This window comes from Rhinolophus sinicus, chromosome 11, assembly GCF_057876585.1.
Source record: "Rhinolophus sinicus isolate RSI-liver-muscle chromosome 11, RSI-T2T, whole genome shotgun sequence".
Classification (NCBI taxonomy): Eukaryota; Metazoa; Chordata; class Mammalia; order Chiroptera; family Rhinolophidae; genus Rhinolophus; species Rhinolophus sinicus.
In genome coordinates, this window is record NC_142511.1 from 11,815,956 (window position 1) to 11,828,323 (window position 12,368).

The window sequence follows — 12,368 nt, forward strand, 5'->3', positions numbered from 1 at the left end:
ACCCACAAATCGTGAACATGTCCCAAACAGAGGCCATCACCTCCCCCTAACCTGCTCCTGCTCTTCCTCCATTTCCATAAACGGCACCTCCACCTGGATGCTTCTCTGCCTCCTCATCCCAATACCAAGTCTCCCGCGTCCATCTATAGAGCAATGCCTAACCTCAGACCTTGGCATTGCTTATCTCAGGAAATGGATAACTTGCCGCCTAGCCTCTAACCTAGTGCCCCACCTGCTTCATTGACTCACCATAGTTTTCAGGACAAAGGTCAATAATCCTGCACCCATGATTCATTCAATTAGCATTTATTATGTTACCAGAGACTATTCTGTATGCTTGGGATACAGTGGTTTACTGTGTCAGTTCCTCATGGAGCTTGCATCTTAGCAGGCAGAAATAGATCATAAAAAGTGCAATATATAACCTGATTCAGGTATGCTATGGTGCCTGCCTGTCCCTATGCCTCCTGGGCAGCTTCACTGCTGCCATCCAGTTCTCCATCACATCATGCTTCTTCCCTCCTCCAGGTCTCAGTGCATGCTGCTTTTGCTGCCTGAACTAATAATAATAGTAATAAGAATGATGATGATGATAGCAAACATTTATGTAGCTCTTTAGTATATCCAGGAACTGCTTTGAGCCCTTTCTATATAGATATTAAATCACGCAATCTCATCCTTATGATACAGGTACTACTTTTGACTCCATTGTACAGATGAGAAAACTGAGGCACAAAGTGATTAAGTAACTTGCCTTGTTCTAGGGATTTGGGCTATGTCACTGAACAACACAGAGAAAGATGCCTGTCTGCATCCTTGTTGGAGAAGCCAGACAATGAACAAAATAAGTAAATCACATATAATTTGTTTTATGGTTAAAAGCCGACAGAGAATACTGAAGTAGAATACGAAGGGTTGAAAGTACCAGGATGGGGACTGCAAATCAAGAGATGTATTTTCTAAGTAACTGGGACTCAAGTGCCATTATCTAGACCTAACTGCATTCCATCCCTTACCGTAGGGTCATTTTTCAGTTATTTAAATTTCAAATCTTTCTTTTCTTCATAAAGTCGTTCGAATAGCTGGACCAATTTCAAAGATTCAGTGACATAGAATTACCTTGATATCAGCACTTAATATACCCTGAACAATCTTTTCTCTTTACCTAAGAGCTTCAATTTTCCCCCCATTTTCTCCTGAGTTTTATTGAGAAATAATTGATATACATCACTGTATACGTTTAAGGTATGCAGCATAATAGTTTGATTTACATACATTGTGAAATGGTTACAATAGGTTTAGCTAACATCCATCATCTCATATAGATACAATAAAAAGAGAAGAAAAAAATGTTCTCCTTGTGATGAGAACTCTTAGGATTTACTCTCTTTAACAACTTTTCTATATATTATATAGTATTGTTAACTACAGTCGTCATGTAGTATATTACATCCTGAGTAATTATTTCTCTCATAACTAGAAGATTGTACCTTTTGACCACCTTCCTCCAATTCCCCCTGCCCCATCCCTGCCTCTAGTAACCACAAATCTGATTTCTTTATCTATGAGTTTGGTGAGTTTTGTTTGTTTTATTAGATTCCACATATAAATGAGATCATACAGTATTTGTCTTTCTCTGTCCAACTTATTTCACTGAGCATAATGCCCTCAAGGTCCATCTATCTTGTCACAAATGGTAGGACTTCCTTCTTTTCATGGCTGAATAATGGTCCGTTATACTCGCAGATACATACCACAGCTTCTTTATCCATTCATCCATCGATGGACACTGGTCTCTGTTCTGTCCTGGGATCCTGTGGGGACAGAGCCCCAGAGAGCAGTTTCCAGGCTCTTGGCCTCACATAGAAAAGTGCTGGCTCAGGTAGTAAATGGCCATCAACTGTGATTGGCTGGCCATCGGCTGTGGCTAGTTGGCCATCAGCTGTAACCAGTGAGCCATTGGCCACTAATATAACTGCTGTGGCTACAGTAGCAGAAAATGGGGGCCAGCAAGAAGATGGTGGCTGGGCTGGCAAGCGCGGATTGCAGTTAGCACGGCAGAGTGCGGGTTGCAGATTGCAGAGAAGTGGACAGCAGGTTGCACACAGTGTGGCTTCTGCTTCCTGTGTCTCCAACCCAGCTGCCAGCAAGAATATAGTGGTATGACTCCCCTACCTATGGCTCCATGGGTGTTCCTTTTTGGCCTCACCATGTCCTGCATTCTTATGTGGGGAGCGGGAGCTGAGACCCTGCCGGACGCCCACATGACAGATCCACTCCCTTCCCTCTTCCCCTGCTCACCCAATTTTCCCACCTTCAAGTAATCCTCATATGAGTCTCCTAGCTGTTCTGTGTGATGAGCAGAGAGTCCTTTGATGGGTTATAGATGTTCAATTTGTCGTAGGTTACGGAGGAGAACTCAAGAAGTCCGCCTCGCTGCCGCCATTCTTGAGTCCCTTCCAATAAATGTCCATCTCTCCACTTCTTGGATCACAACCCTATACTATGCCTCCCTAAGCCACACACAGATACACACATTGCACAGTTCCAACCAGGTACCACCCTCCTTTGGCACTCTGGCCATTGGCCCTATGCCAGGTGGTGAGAGCTGTTGGAACAAGGGGCTAGAAATGGGAATACAAATTCTGGAAACAAACACTATTTTCTCTTCCTACCCCCACCTCCACTTCTAATGCCTATCTCCGCTGAGGCCTCATTTAGCTTTCGTTAGGTTATTCAGAGAATGCGTGGAATGTGTAAGAAAGATGGATACACAACTTTCTATTGCCTCTGCGTTGTCAGGTTGTGAGGGGTGCAGCCCTCTCCTTTTATAATTCCTTTTCTAAATATATGAACAATGCATCTGTTTAAGGCTTAAAACACACACACACACACACACACACACACACACACACACACAAACACAAAAAACGAAAAAAGAAATCTTATTATAATCTCTGTACCCACTGGGCTATCTTAGCAGCCGGTATGCTAACAATTCTCAGTTTTATTAAACTTTCACATGTTTATTTAAATGAATTAATAAAACTTCAAGTTATAGCTCTTGGAAGGAGGCAAACTTGTAATGCCCTGCAAGTCAAGCCTGCCAAAGAAAAGTCGAGCATAGCCGGACATGGCCACAGGGAGGCAGCAGAGGGAGAGAAATGGGAGGGAGTGGGTGGGGCTGCCACAGTCAGGTGGAAGCAACAGTTGGAGTTGAAATTTAGGACCAGCTCACCTGAGTTTGAGTGAATACCCTCTTGATGAATGGCTCCGCTCTCGATTTCCTCATCTGAAATTCTGGACATGAATTGCTCTATTGAAACAGCTGTCCTGTACTTAAAAGACGACAAGTAGACTCGGCATCCTGGCTTTGAATTGTGATTCTTCCATTTTATTCAAAAAGTCAATAAATAGTTACTGACGGACGCCTGCTGCGTCCAAGGCCCTGTGCTAAGTACTTGGGGTCAGATGATAATAACAGCAAATATTCATGGGACATCAACATTGTGCCAAACACTTTTATTTCACTCAGTGTTTCCCTCATAGGGAATGCAATAAAGTTTCCTCATTTTACAGACAGGGGACTAAGACTTGGAGAGGCTTAGTGACTTCCCAAGGCCATGCAGCAAATGGGCCAGGCTTCCAACCCCAGCGTTCTGACCCCACAGCCAGGGCTGTGAACAGCTTGTCTGCGATCTGTTCTGTCCCATCTTATCGAGGTGGATAATACGGCTGCTGACCTTGAAGAGATCAGTTTGGTGGAAGAAAAAGAGCTGTGGAGACATCGGTTACAGTATGTGGGACAGTCAGTAAGAACCGTGTGTCTTAGAATCCCAGAAGTGGCAGCGATTAACTCTGTGTGGTGGGCGTTTGGAATGCTTCACTGCGAAGTGGTGTTTTTGCTGGATTGCGAGGAGGCATTTTGAGGAGGGCCCAACCCCTAATTAAAAAAAGAAAAAGAGGAAGAGGGTATTCCAAGCAGAGAGAACAGCATGTGCGTACAGGCCATCTGGGCAGGAGATAAGTCAGGAGAGGGGCTTGGGTCACTCAGAGCAAGCCTCGTATGTCATGGCAAGATCTGGATTTTCTCTTGTAGTCAGAGGTGAGCCAGGGAAGGGCCTTAATGCAGCCACGACATGCTCAGGTCTGCGTTTTGTGGATAAAGATTGGGCGAGCTGTGTGGAAAATGAGCTGAGGGAGGGAGAGCAGGGGAGAAGTGATTTTTATAGCCCAGGTTGGAGAGTCTAAGGACTCTTCTGAGGAAGTTTTACTGAGCCTGAGGAGAAGCAGCAGCATCTCTGTGTATCAGGCTTAAGGAAGCAGCAGGCAGTGTGGGTATCTGAGGGGAGTGAGGGTGACCTTGGTTTTGAATGTGTTAAATAGGAAGAGCCTGTGGGACATCCAGGGAGAGAAGTCTGGTAGGAAATTGGAAATGGTAATCTAAACTTCTCACCTGCTGGATTTCAAATGAATCATTAACTCAAGAGCCATTTGCTGAAGGCTTATAGATGGTAGGACCTAGGAGTAGAAAATTGGAGAAGCGGACTGCCTAATCCCAGGAGTCTGTCTTTGTCTTTTGGTCTTCCTTCACTTAACATAATGCCCTCGAGGTCAATCCATGTTATCTGGCAAATTCTGCCCTCACTCTTAAGCCAGCTGCCCTGGGCATGTTCCATCCTCTGGGAACTTTAGTTTCCTTTGTTCTCATCTTCCGTCCCATGCTGTTAAATTCAGAATCCCTCAGGTGCCACCCACAGAATCTATCACCCCCTTAGATCCGGGTTTAGCATGTGATGCCAGGCGTTTTCTACCTGACATACCTGAACTCTGGTCATTTTACTCAGACTAACAATAGGGAAGAAATAAAAGTCAATATAAGGTCAGATCTGCATATAAACAGATAATTCAACATAGAGAAGACATTTTTTAAATAGCAGTAATCAGGAAAAAATGAGAAGGATTAATAGAATAAGAAAGGAGAACAAGTAGGTGATTGGCAGAAGAACAGATTTTGACCCTTGCAAATCTACCTCCCCCCCCCCCCAATTTTCAAGCCTAGCTCACCCCTCTTACTCCCTCAGCCCATGAAATGGAACCATCTCATGTACCGAGTGGCCTCCTGTAGCTCATCTCAGAGACTTCTATGAAATTATTAAATACTAACTTGAACTCATAGGAAATTATAAAATAACTGATCCCAATAGAAAATGTCTGGCTACCTGACCAAGGGGAACCGCCCCTTGTGCTGTTGCAGCAGAATTGGGAATAGCTTGTGCTGCATCCTGGTTGAGTGGATGGACAAAGGATATGGGCTCTGAAACGATGGCGGGCTGAGCTGGGTCCAATCAACACAACACAACAACCCAACACAAGCTGGGGTTGTGTCATCAGCTAACGGAAGTCACCAATCTCAGAGGCTGCCGTGAGAACTTATCCCCTCTCTTTGGTTTTTCCCGTTATCAGCCTAACACGGGTCTTTCATCACTTATGCCTCTGCCTCTGATGGGAAATGCCCCCACCTGTCCTGTAGAATTTCTGGAGGCCAGCTCCACCACAAGACTCCACAGCAGTTCCCTTTCCCTTTTTCCCAAGCACACAGTCCTTGGAGACGAGATCTCCTATTTGGGTTTAATTTTATTTGACAAGAATATAACATGCTGAAACAGGGAAGTGGGGGTTGAGTACATCATTCACATCTTGGAAACCAGCTCCAGTTGTCAACAATAAATAAATATTTAAACAGTGAGGCATTCCTGACAGGAGGTTCCCAGCACGTTCAGAGGTAGAGCCTGGTGGAGAGAGGGAGACGGGCTGCCAGCTCCTGTTGAGATTCTCCAGTCAAGGCAAGCTAAAATTACGATCATAAATAACAACAGCAACAATACCAACACTAACAAATATAATATGCTACGAGAGCGTCACAAAATCAACAATCCGTTATACTTAAATAATTTTCTCCTGGAGGAGCTCACAGTGCAGCGAGAACAGGGGTGATTTTCCTGGGGTACAAGGGGGCTGCCTGATTCATCTACCTCCCCAGCCAGGGCTCAGTACACAAGTCCCATCTCAGAATATTTGTTTGAGGTGACAGGCAGGTTCTGGTGTCCCCTGGTCCTGCTCTTCCAAGTAGCCTCCCTCCCCAATGTCACTCCCAGCTTCTGTGGTCTGTCCAAGGGTCATTGTGGTGCTTGCCCCATCTCTCCCAACACCCCAGTAAGTGCACCTCACATCCACAGGAAGGAAACAAGGCTCCCCACCATCTTGGGCTGTCTTTTTCCCTGTTCTTATACAAAAAAATATTGGCTTGATTTAAACAGGACTTCGGGAACTGCCAAGAGACTTGTTTCTTAGGCTTGTTTGCTCCCTCTCTCCACACTGTCACACATGAAAGCTGACTCGCCCCTCACATAGAAGCTCTACATCTTTCTTCTCATGGTCCGCACATTCAAGGGCAGAACCTAACTACTAAGAGAGGGCACATCCCAGCCAGAGGCCCTCAGCAGGCCCTGCTCACAGGTGGACCCTGCTGCGAACACAGGGTCAGGGCCCACCTGCAAGGTCCCCAAGAGCACCAAGATTAATTTCACATGAGCAAGATGGCTTCTTTTCAGAGCTCTCGACAGACATGGAAAGGGGCGCAAAGGCCTGTTTTTTGAGGTATAAAAATCTCACTTAGGGCAAGCATCACATTGGTTCCCTGGTCTTGACAAGACTGAGAGGCTGGACACAGGAGCGTTAAGAAATACAAGCAAATAGGCCCTGGGGCAACCCAGAGGCAGGCGAGGTAGACAGAATGGGAGGGTCCACACTCATGTCTCTCTCCTGTACCCTGGACAGTCTGGGAATTGGGAAAACAGGATGTGATCAGTCAACTGTTCAACAGGCAAAACAGCTGATCTGTCTTCCCCTCTCATTTTCAACTTTCCCTTTATTCACAGATTTCCCAAACCACCCTAGAATATTTCTGGCCCCATCGAGAATGACAAGAGCCAATGATAACTCTTGCACCACCATTCTTTTCCCCAGCGATCTCCATACAACCGTCATCTTCACCCCTTATCCACAAGTCCTGGAGTTGGGGGCGGGAAGGACCGTCTCATGCATGAAATTCAGTCCCACAGTATCTGGAGGAGAGACTGTTTCTTCCAAAACAGGAACAGCTTTTTCTTTCACTGTCCCTTCTCGCATGCTTTGCAGAACCTGTCTCCCACACGGGGGCAGCTGCCTAAGGGCTGGGTGACTCAACCTCTTTTCCAGGCTGGTTCCTCACTGCCACAATGCTCAGGTGTGTAAAGGCTCTGCCAGGCTGCAGTCGGACGGAGAGGCATTGGTGGCCGAGGCTTGACTCGCCAGGTCCTGGTAAGCGGACGACTTCAGGAAGCGTGGGTAAGAGTCCTTTTCCATCAGTGTACGTGTCTTCCCTTGAGCCACGTCAAAGCACTTGGCCGTGGCAGCCTGCAGGTTCGTCCTGGTCAGCTCCCTGGTCTCATGGTCTATGTTAACCTGTGGGAAGGAAGGCAAGCACACAGGTGAGTGGGGGTAAGGGGAGGCAAGGCAAGAGGTCCAGAAGGCAGAGGGGGGAATGATTGGCAGGTGGGGCAGTGGAAGGACCCCCAGATTCTGAACCAGGAACCTGGGGTCTCCTGAGTCCATCATTAACTGGCTTTCAACTCTGGGCCAGTCCCCACATCTGAAATGATGGCAGACTGAGCTGGATCCCATCAACACAACAGTTTGGTAGCAGCTACTTAGAGTAAAAGCCAAAGTGCATGCTGGGCCCACATGGCCATCTGCCATCTGCCTGACCTCATGTCCTGCTCTCTCTCTCATTCTGCATGCTCCACACAGGCCCACTTGCTGGTTTGTGAGGATGACAGGTGCTCTCTGGCCTTTGTACTTTCCTTTTCCTGTGTTAGAATGTTCTTTCCTCCCATAATTCTTTCAGGTCTCTGATCACATGTCACCTTATTGGACAGCCCACCTCTCACTTCCTTTAATTAAATGGAAAGACCTCACCTCCTTGCCCCGTACTCTGGGACTCCCTTTTGTATGCTGCTGTATATTTATCAGAGGATCGGTCATCCCCTGGCATACATTTGTTTGTTTAATTGGTTACTGTCATCTTCTCCCATTAGGGTAGAGGCTTTGTTGTGTTCACTGCTCTATCCCCAAAGACTGTAACAGTGCTTGGCATGGAATTGGTGCTCAATAAGTCTTTACGGAATAATGTGGAATAAGTAAAAGTGCTCAGAGAATAAAATAGAAAATCAGATACAAAAGCAAGGTATTAGTCATCTCTCCACTAGGTGGCGCCATGTTCTTCATTAAATGCAGGCACCAGGTAATGGAGGCCTAAGGGAAGATTGAAAAATTCACTGACCACAGACCTGCCCATCTGAGGCAGGTTACGCAGGTCCCTATGATGACTTGTATCCCTAGCTGTGTAAGTGTTTTGAGCCTCTAAAAAGGGCTTAGTCTATAAAATGTGCATGGACAGAAGCCAAAACACCTGCCAAACCCTCTGACCCTACCCGGTGAGAGTGAAGGTAATGGCACCCAGGGGTGGCACGAAACCTGATTTTCCTAGGCTCCAGCCACAGAAGCCCACTCACCCCTGTGCCAAATAAGGCAACTCTGCTTCTAAACTCAGTCCTTCGCCAGCTGCCCTCCCACATCCCCAATTCTCAGTGGGGAAGGAGCAGGCAGAGTCTGGAGAATCCATGGGACATATCTGGGCTCTGACCTCTTTTGGGGCTTCGCTGCGGATGAACTCCTCAAAGATCCTGTGAGCCCGGGTGGCCAGCTTGGTAGCCGAGCGGATCTTCTTGAACTCCTCACAGGCCAGCCAGAACTCCAAGTTCTCCTCGCTGAACTCCGTCTTCAGGAAGGCATGGAAGGCAGCCACCCCATCTGGGGTTGGAGGGAAAAAGGAAGAGACAGGTCAGACTGAGAGACAACAGGGAATAAAGGAGAAAAGACAGCAATTGCAGTGAATGCCTCTATTTTTAGGGTGTAATTTTCTCGAACAAGGACCTGCCTTTGTATTCTGAATAGAGGCTGGCACACTAGGGGATCATTATTATTATTGCTACTGCTATTATTTTGCCCACGCTTTCAGCATCCCTCAGGCTGGCTCCCAAGCACATGAGCACGCATGTGCCACATCCACATACAGACACAACAGGTTGTACTCACTTTTACTGCTTAGTAGCTGGTCAAACGACTCTCTCCATCCCAGCACATCTTCTGAAAGGTTTCTGCTAAAGAAAAAAACAAAGCAGGGAGGGCAAGATTTTAGTTTAAAGAAAAGAAACAACAAACTAATGCACAGCACAAATCCTAGCCAGAACTCTGATGGGAGCTGCGTAATTCACACAAAGACTTGCTTGGTGATTACTGGAGCTGACTTTTCAAATCCTTGGTTGGGTTTAGGGGAAACTGGTGCTTTCTAGAGGACAATTCGGTCACCAGAAACCAAAGCCAGAGACCTTTTGGCCCTCAGTATAAATCTCTAAGACTGTCTCTTCACTGTCCAAAATTGTTTCTAGTCCTCTGACTCTCAGAGTGTTGTTTTGTACACTTCCCCAAGGGAATAAGTGCTTCGTGAATAAAGATTATGTCTACCCAGAAGCCCAGAACCTACTGCAGCACTGAGCCCAGTTGATGTTCAGTTTGAAAGGGCTTCTAGGCAGGGTGCATGATAGCAGAGTCATTGATTAAAAACCTCAAGTGGCCTTGGACACTGTCATAGCCCTGGTTTCATGTGCAGTGACACCTCTAGTTGGGAGAGTGGTAACTACCATGTTTCCCCGAAAATAAGACCTAGTCGGACAATCAGCTCTAATGTATCTTTTGGAGCAAAAATTAATATAAGACCCAGTATTATATTATATTATATTATATTATATTATATTATATTATACCCGGTCTTATAGTAAAGTAAGACACAGTCTTATATCAATTTTTGCTCCAAAAGACACATTAGAACTGATTGTCTGGCTAGGTCTTATTTTCGGGGAAACACGGTAGATATTCAGACCCTGGGTACACTCATCTGTTGATGGACTTAGAACCCTGGAGCCATCCACCCAGTCACCCATGAGCCAAGCAGCTATAGCAAACCAGCAAGAAGCCCCACTAAAATCTCCAGGAAGGGGTCAGTCACAAAGGTCCACCCTAGTGTGTCCTGGTTTCTCCTTGCATTTTCCTTCTCAAGACTCCTTTCCTAAATCTGGCTCTGCGTCCTCTAGGGGACCTAGGCTGGTCAGCAGGACTTACCTTTGTTTGCAGGGTTTATTGCTCCATTCAAACTTGTAAATATTCCCGTTATCAGAGCCCAGGTCTGATTTGTGAAGAAAGATCCCCAGCCGTGTCTTGAACTCTTTGGCTCTGGAAGGCAAAGCATGAACATGTAAGGATTCTCCATTTGCTTAGCCAGGGCAGAGAGGTTTATGGGGTCTCAGAAGAGGTCAGGTTGGTACCACCCAAATTCTAGCCTCGGGGGCTCCTGGAACCCCTGGCTGTTCCCAAGACCTAAACTTTGCTTCTCTCCCTAGTACTGTAAACCAAGAAACAATGCAACCAACGTTTCAGCTGTGCCCGGTAGGTCTTACACTTTGAATTTACAGCACTTCAGACATGGGCTTGTTTCCACTTAAGTCACCCTGCTCTAAATTTGTGCCTGTCGATTAGCAGAAGGCAGTTCAGCCTCCTCTAGGTTTGTCATGAATACTTCTGGAACTGTGCAGAAACTGATTCCTCATCTTTACCTTTTCCTTCCTGGCCACCAGCTCCAGCAAAGATCTGAGACAACTGAGTAGCTCCCTGGGAAGTGGGCACCTCCCTCACCTGCGGACTTAAAAAACATCTCCCTCCCTTCCCTGGGCCAGAGGAGTCGGTGCCCCTAGATCTGCGCTGTAGAATGAAAGCCAAGTGCTTAAGAAACTGGGGGAGACAGTTCTGCCGGGTGATGCCCACGTGGTCTTCAGTAGGTCCCCTGAGAAGGACTGCCATTTTTCAGAGGCTAGGGAATGACAGCAAGCAGAGGTCCATCTGTTTTCCCTTCTCCCTTCTCTTGGCCGGTGGCTTCCCTAAGACTCTAAGGGAAGCCTCTGAGCATGGGGCACCAAGTTGACCCCTGCCTCTCCACTCAGGTCATTGCCATCCCGTTATCCCTCCCACCCAGGTCCCCAAGCCTGCCACTCCACTCCCTAAAGGTTGATGGGACTTGGACTTCTTGCTCCGGGCAGCGGGACAAGCTCCTCTTACCTCTCCAGGCAGGAGGTGGGGAAGGTGGACAAGGTCCGGCACATGGCGGCGGGTGCAGTGCAGCACGTCGTGGGTAGGACCGTGGTGGGCGCCAGTGGGCACTGCGAACGCGAGGAGGCCGAGGATCGAACGCGAGGAGGCAGAGGATGAAACGCGAGGAAGCAGAGGCTCGAACGCGAAGCGACAGAGGACCGGCTGCTGCAGACGCCCTTCCCAGCGGGTTGGATTTATCAGCTGCACGCGCCGAGCTAGCGAGCCCGCGGCTTTTATTGCCTTGCAGGGAGCGGGGCGGGCTGCGCGCCGCCGACCAATGGGAAAGCGGGCCAGGGCCCTGCGGTGGCGGAGACGGGCTCCGGGAGCCTGACTAGGCTGAATGCCGGCCCCTGGCTGTACCTCCCTCCCCCTACCCGCGTGCAACTCGCACACCGGGGGGCACACGGGGCTGCTCTTCTCCAGGCGGACGCCGGCACGCGGTGGGAGAAGCGGCAGAGAAATCACGTGGAGATGAGATGCGTACACCCAGTTTAGTAGGAAAAATACCAGCCCGGCCTCTAGTCAAAGCTATTCAGCGGCTCGGGAGGATTTGCGTGGGGGGTGGAGGGTCTGTGAGGCGCACACGGTGCTGATCGCAGCCTGATTCTGAGTTTGTTCGGTTATGCAGGGCAGGAGCACAGGGTGCTACCGAGGCAAGACGGCATCGTGATTATACTGATAACTACCATTTACGGTACTCGATCGATGGCCATGGGCTAAGTAAGCTTTTTTATCATCTCATCATCACCACCATTTTATAGATGAAGACACTGAGGCAAAAAGTTAGGGACTTGCCCAAATCACAGAGTTGGAAATAGCAGACGCGTGGAGGGAGGTGGGCACTTGACTGAGCATTGACTATGTGTCAGGCACTTTTACCAAGACCCAGGTTAAAGAGCTTGCATCAAGTTACACAGTAAGTGTGGCACCAGAATTCAAATATTCAAATGTGAATTTACCATGCTTTTTCCGCCGCCCCCCCCCCCCACCAAAAAAAAAAAAATGTAGGTTCCCACCATCTCTGTAACAGACAAATGACCCTGGGTATAAGCAGCTGCAGTTCA

General features: G+C 47.7%; 1 protein-coding gene across 3 annotated transcripts; it reads right to left on the reverse strand.

Moving 5' to 3' along the window:
• Nucleotides 1-5,619: 5,619 nt before the first annotated feature.
• RGS16 (regulator of G protein signaling 16) lies at nt 5,620-11,743 on the reverse strand. Of its 3 annotated transcripts, none has more exons than XM_019736270.3 (5): nt 11,272-11,743; nt 10,282-10,392; nt 9,199-9,263; nt 8,747-8,913; nt 5,620-7,506 (listed from the first exon to the last, which is right to left on the reverse strand). In XM_019736270.3, the coding sequence occupies exons 1-5, from the start codon at nt 11,313-11,315 to the stop codon at nt 7,285-7,287; spliced, it is 609 nt and encodes a 202-aa protein (XP_019591829.2). In that variant the 5' UTR covers nt 11,316-11,743; the 3' UTR covers nt 5,620-7,284. The 3 variants fall into 3 exon arrangements, with proteins under 3 accessions (XP_019591829.2, XP_019591909.2, XP_088657740.1); XM_019736350.3 differs by having other exon boundaries at nt 7,134-7,506; nt 9,199-9,260; nt 11,272-11,450; XM_088801614.1 differs by lacking the exon at nt 11,272-11,743 and adding an exon at nt 10,712-10,869 and having other exon boundaries at nt 7,134-7,506; nt 10,282-10,390.
• Nucleotides 11,744-12,368: the final 625 nt, after the last annotated feature.

Excerpts from the sequence above, each read along its gene's own strand:
- RGS16 (XM_088801614.1), bottom strand. The coding sequence starts at position 10,766 with ATGAGGAATCAGTTTCTGCACAGTTCCAGAAGTATTCATGACAAACCT. Across the intron at positions 10,391-10,711 it reads TCATGACAAACCTAGAGGAG|CCAAAGAGTTCAAGACACGG; the intron begins GCTGAACTGCCT and ends TGCCTTCCAGAG. Across the intron at positions 7,507-8,746 it reads GCAGCGAAGCCCCAAAAGAG|GTTAACATAGACCATGAGAC; the intron begins GTCAGAGCCCAG and ends TCCTTCCCACAG.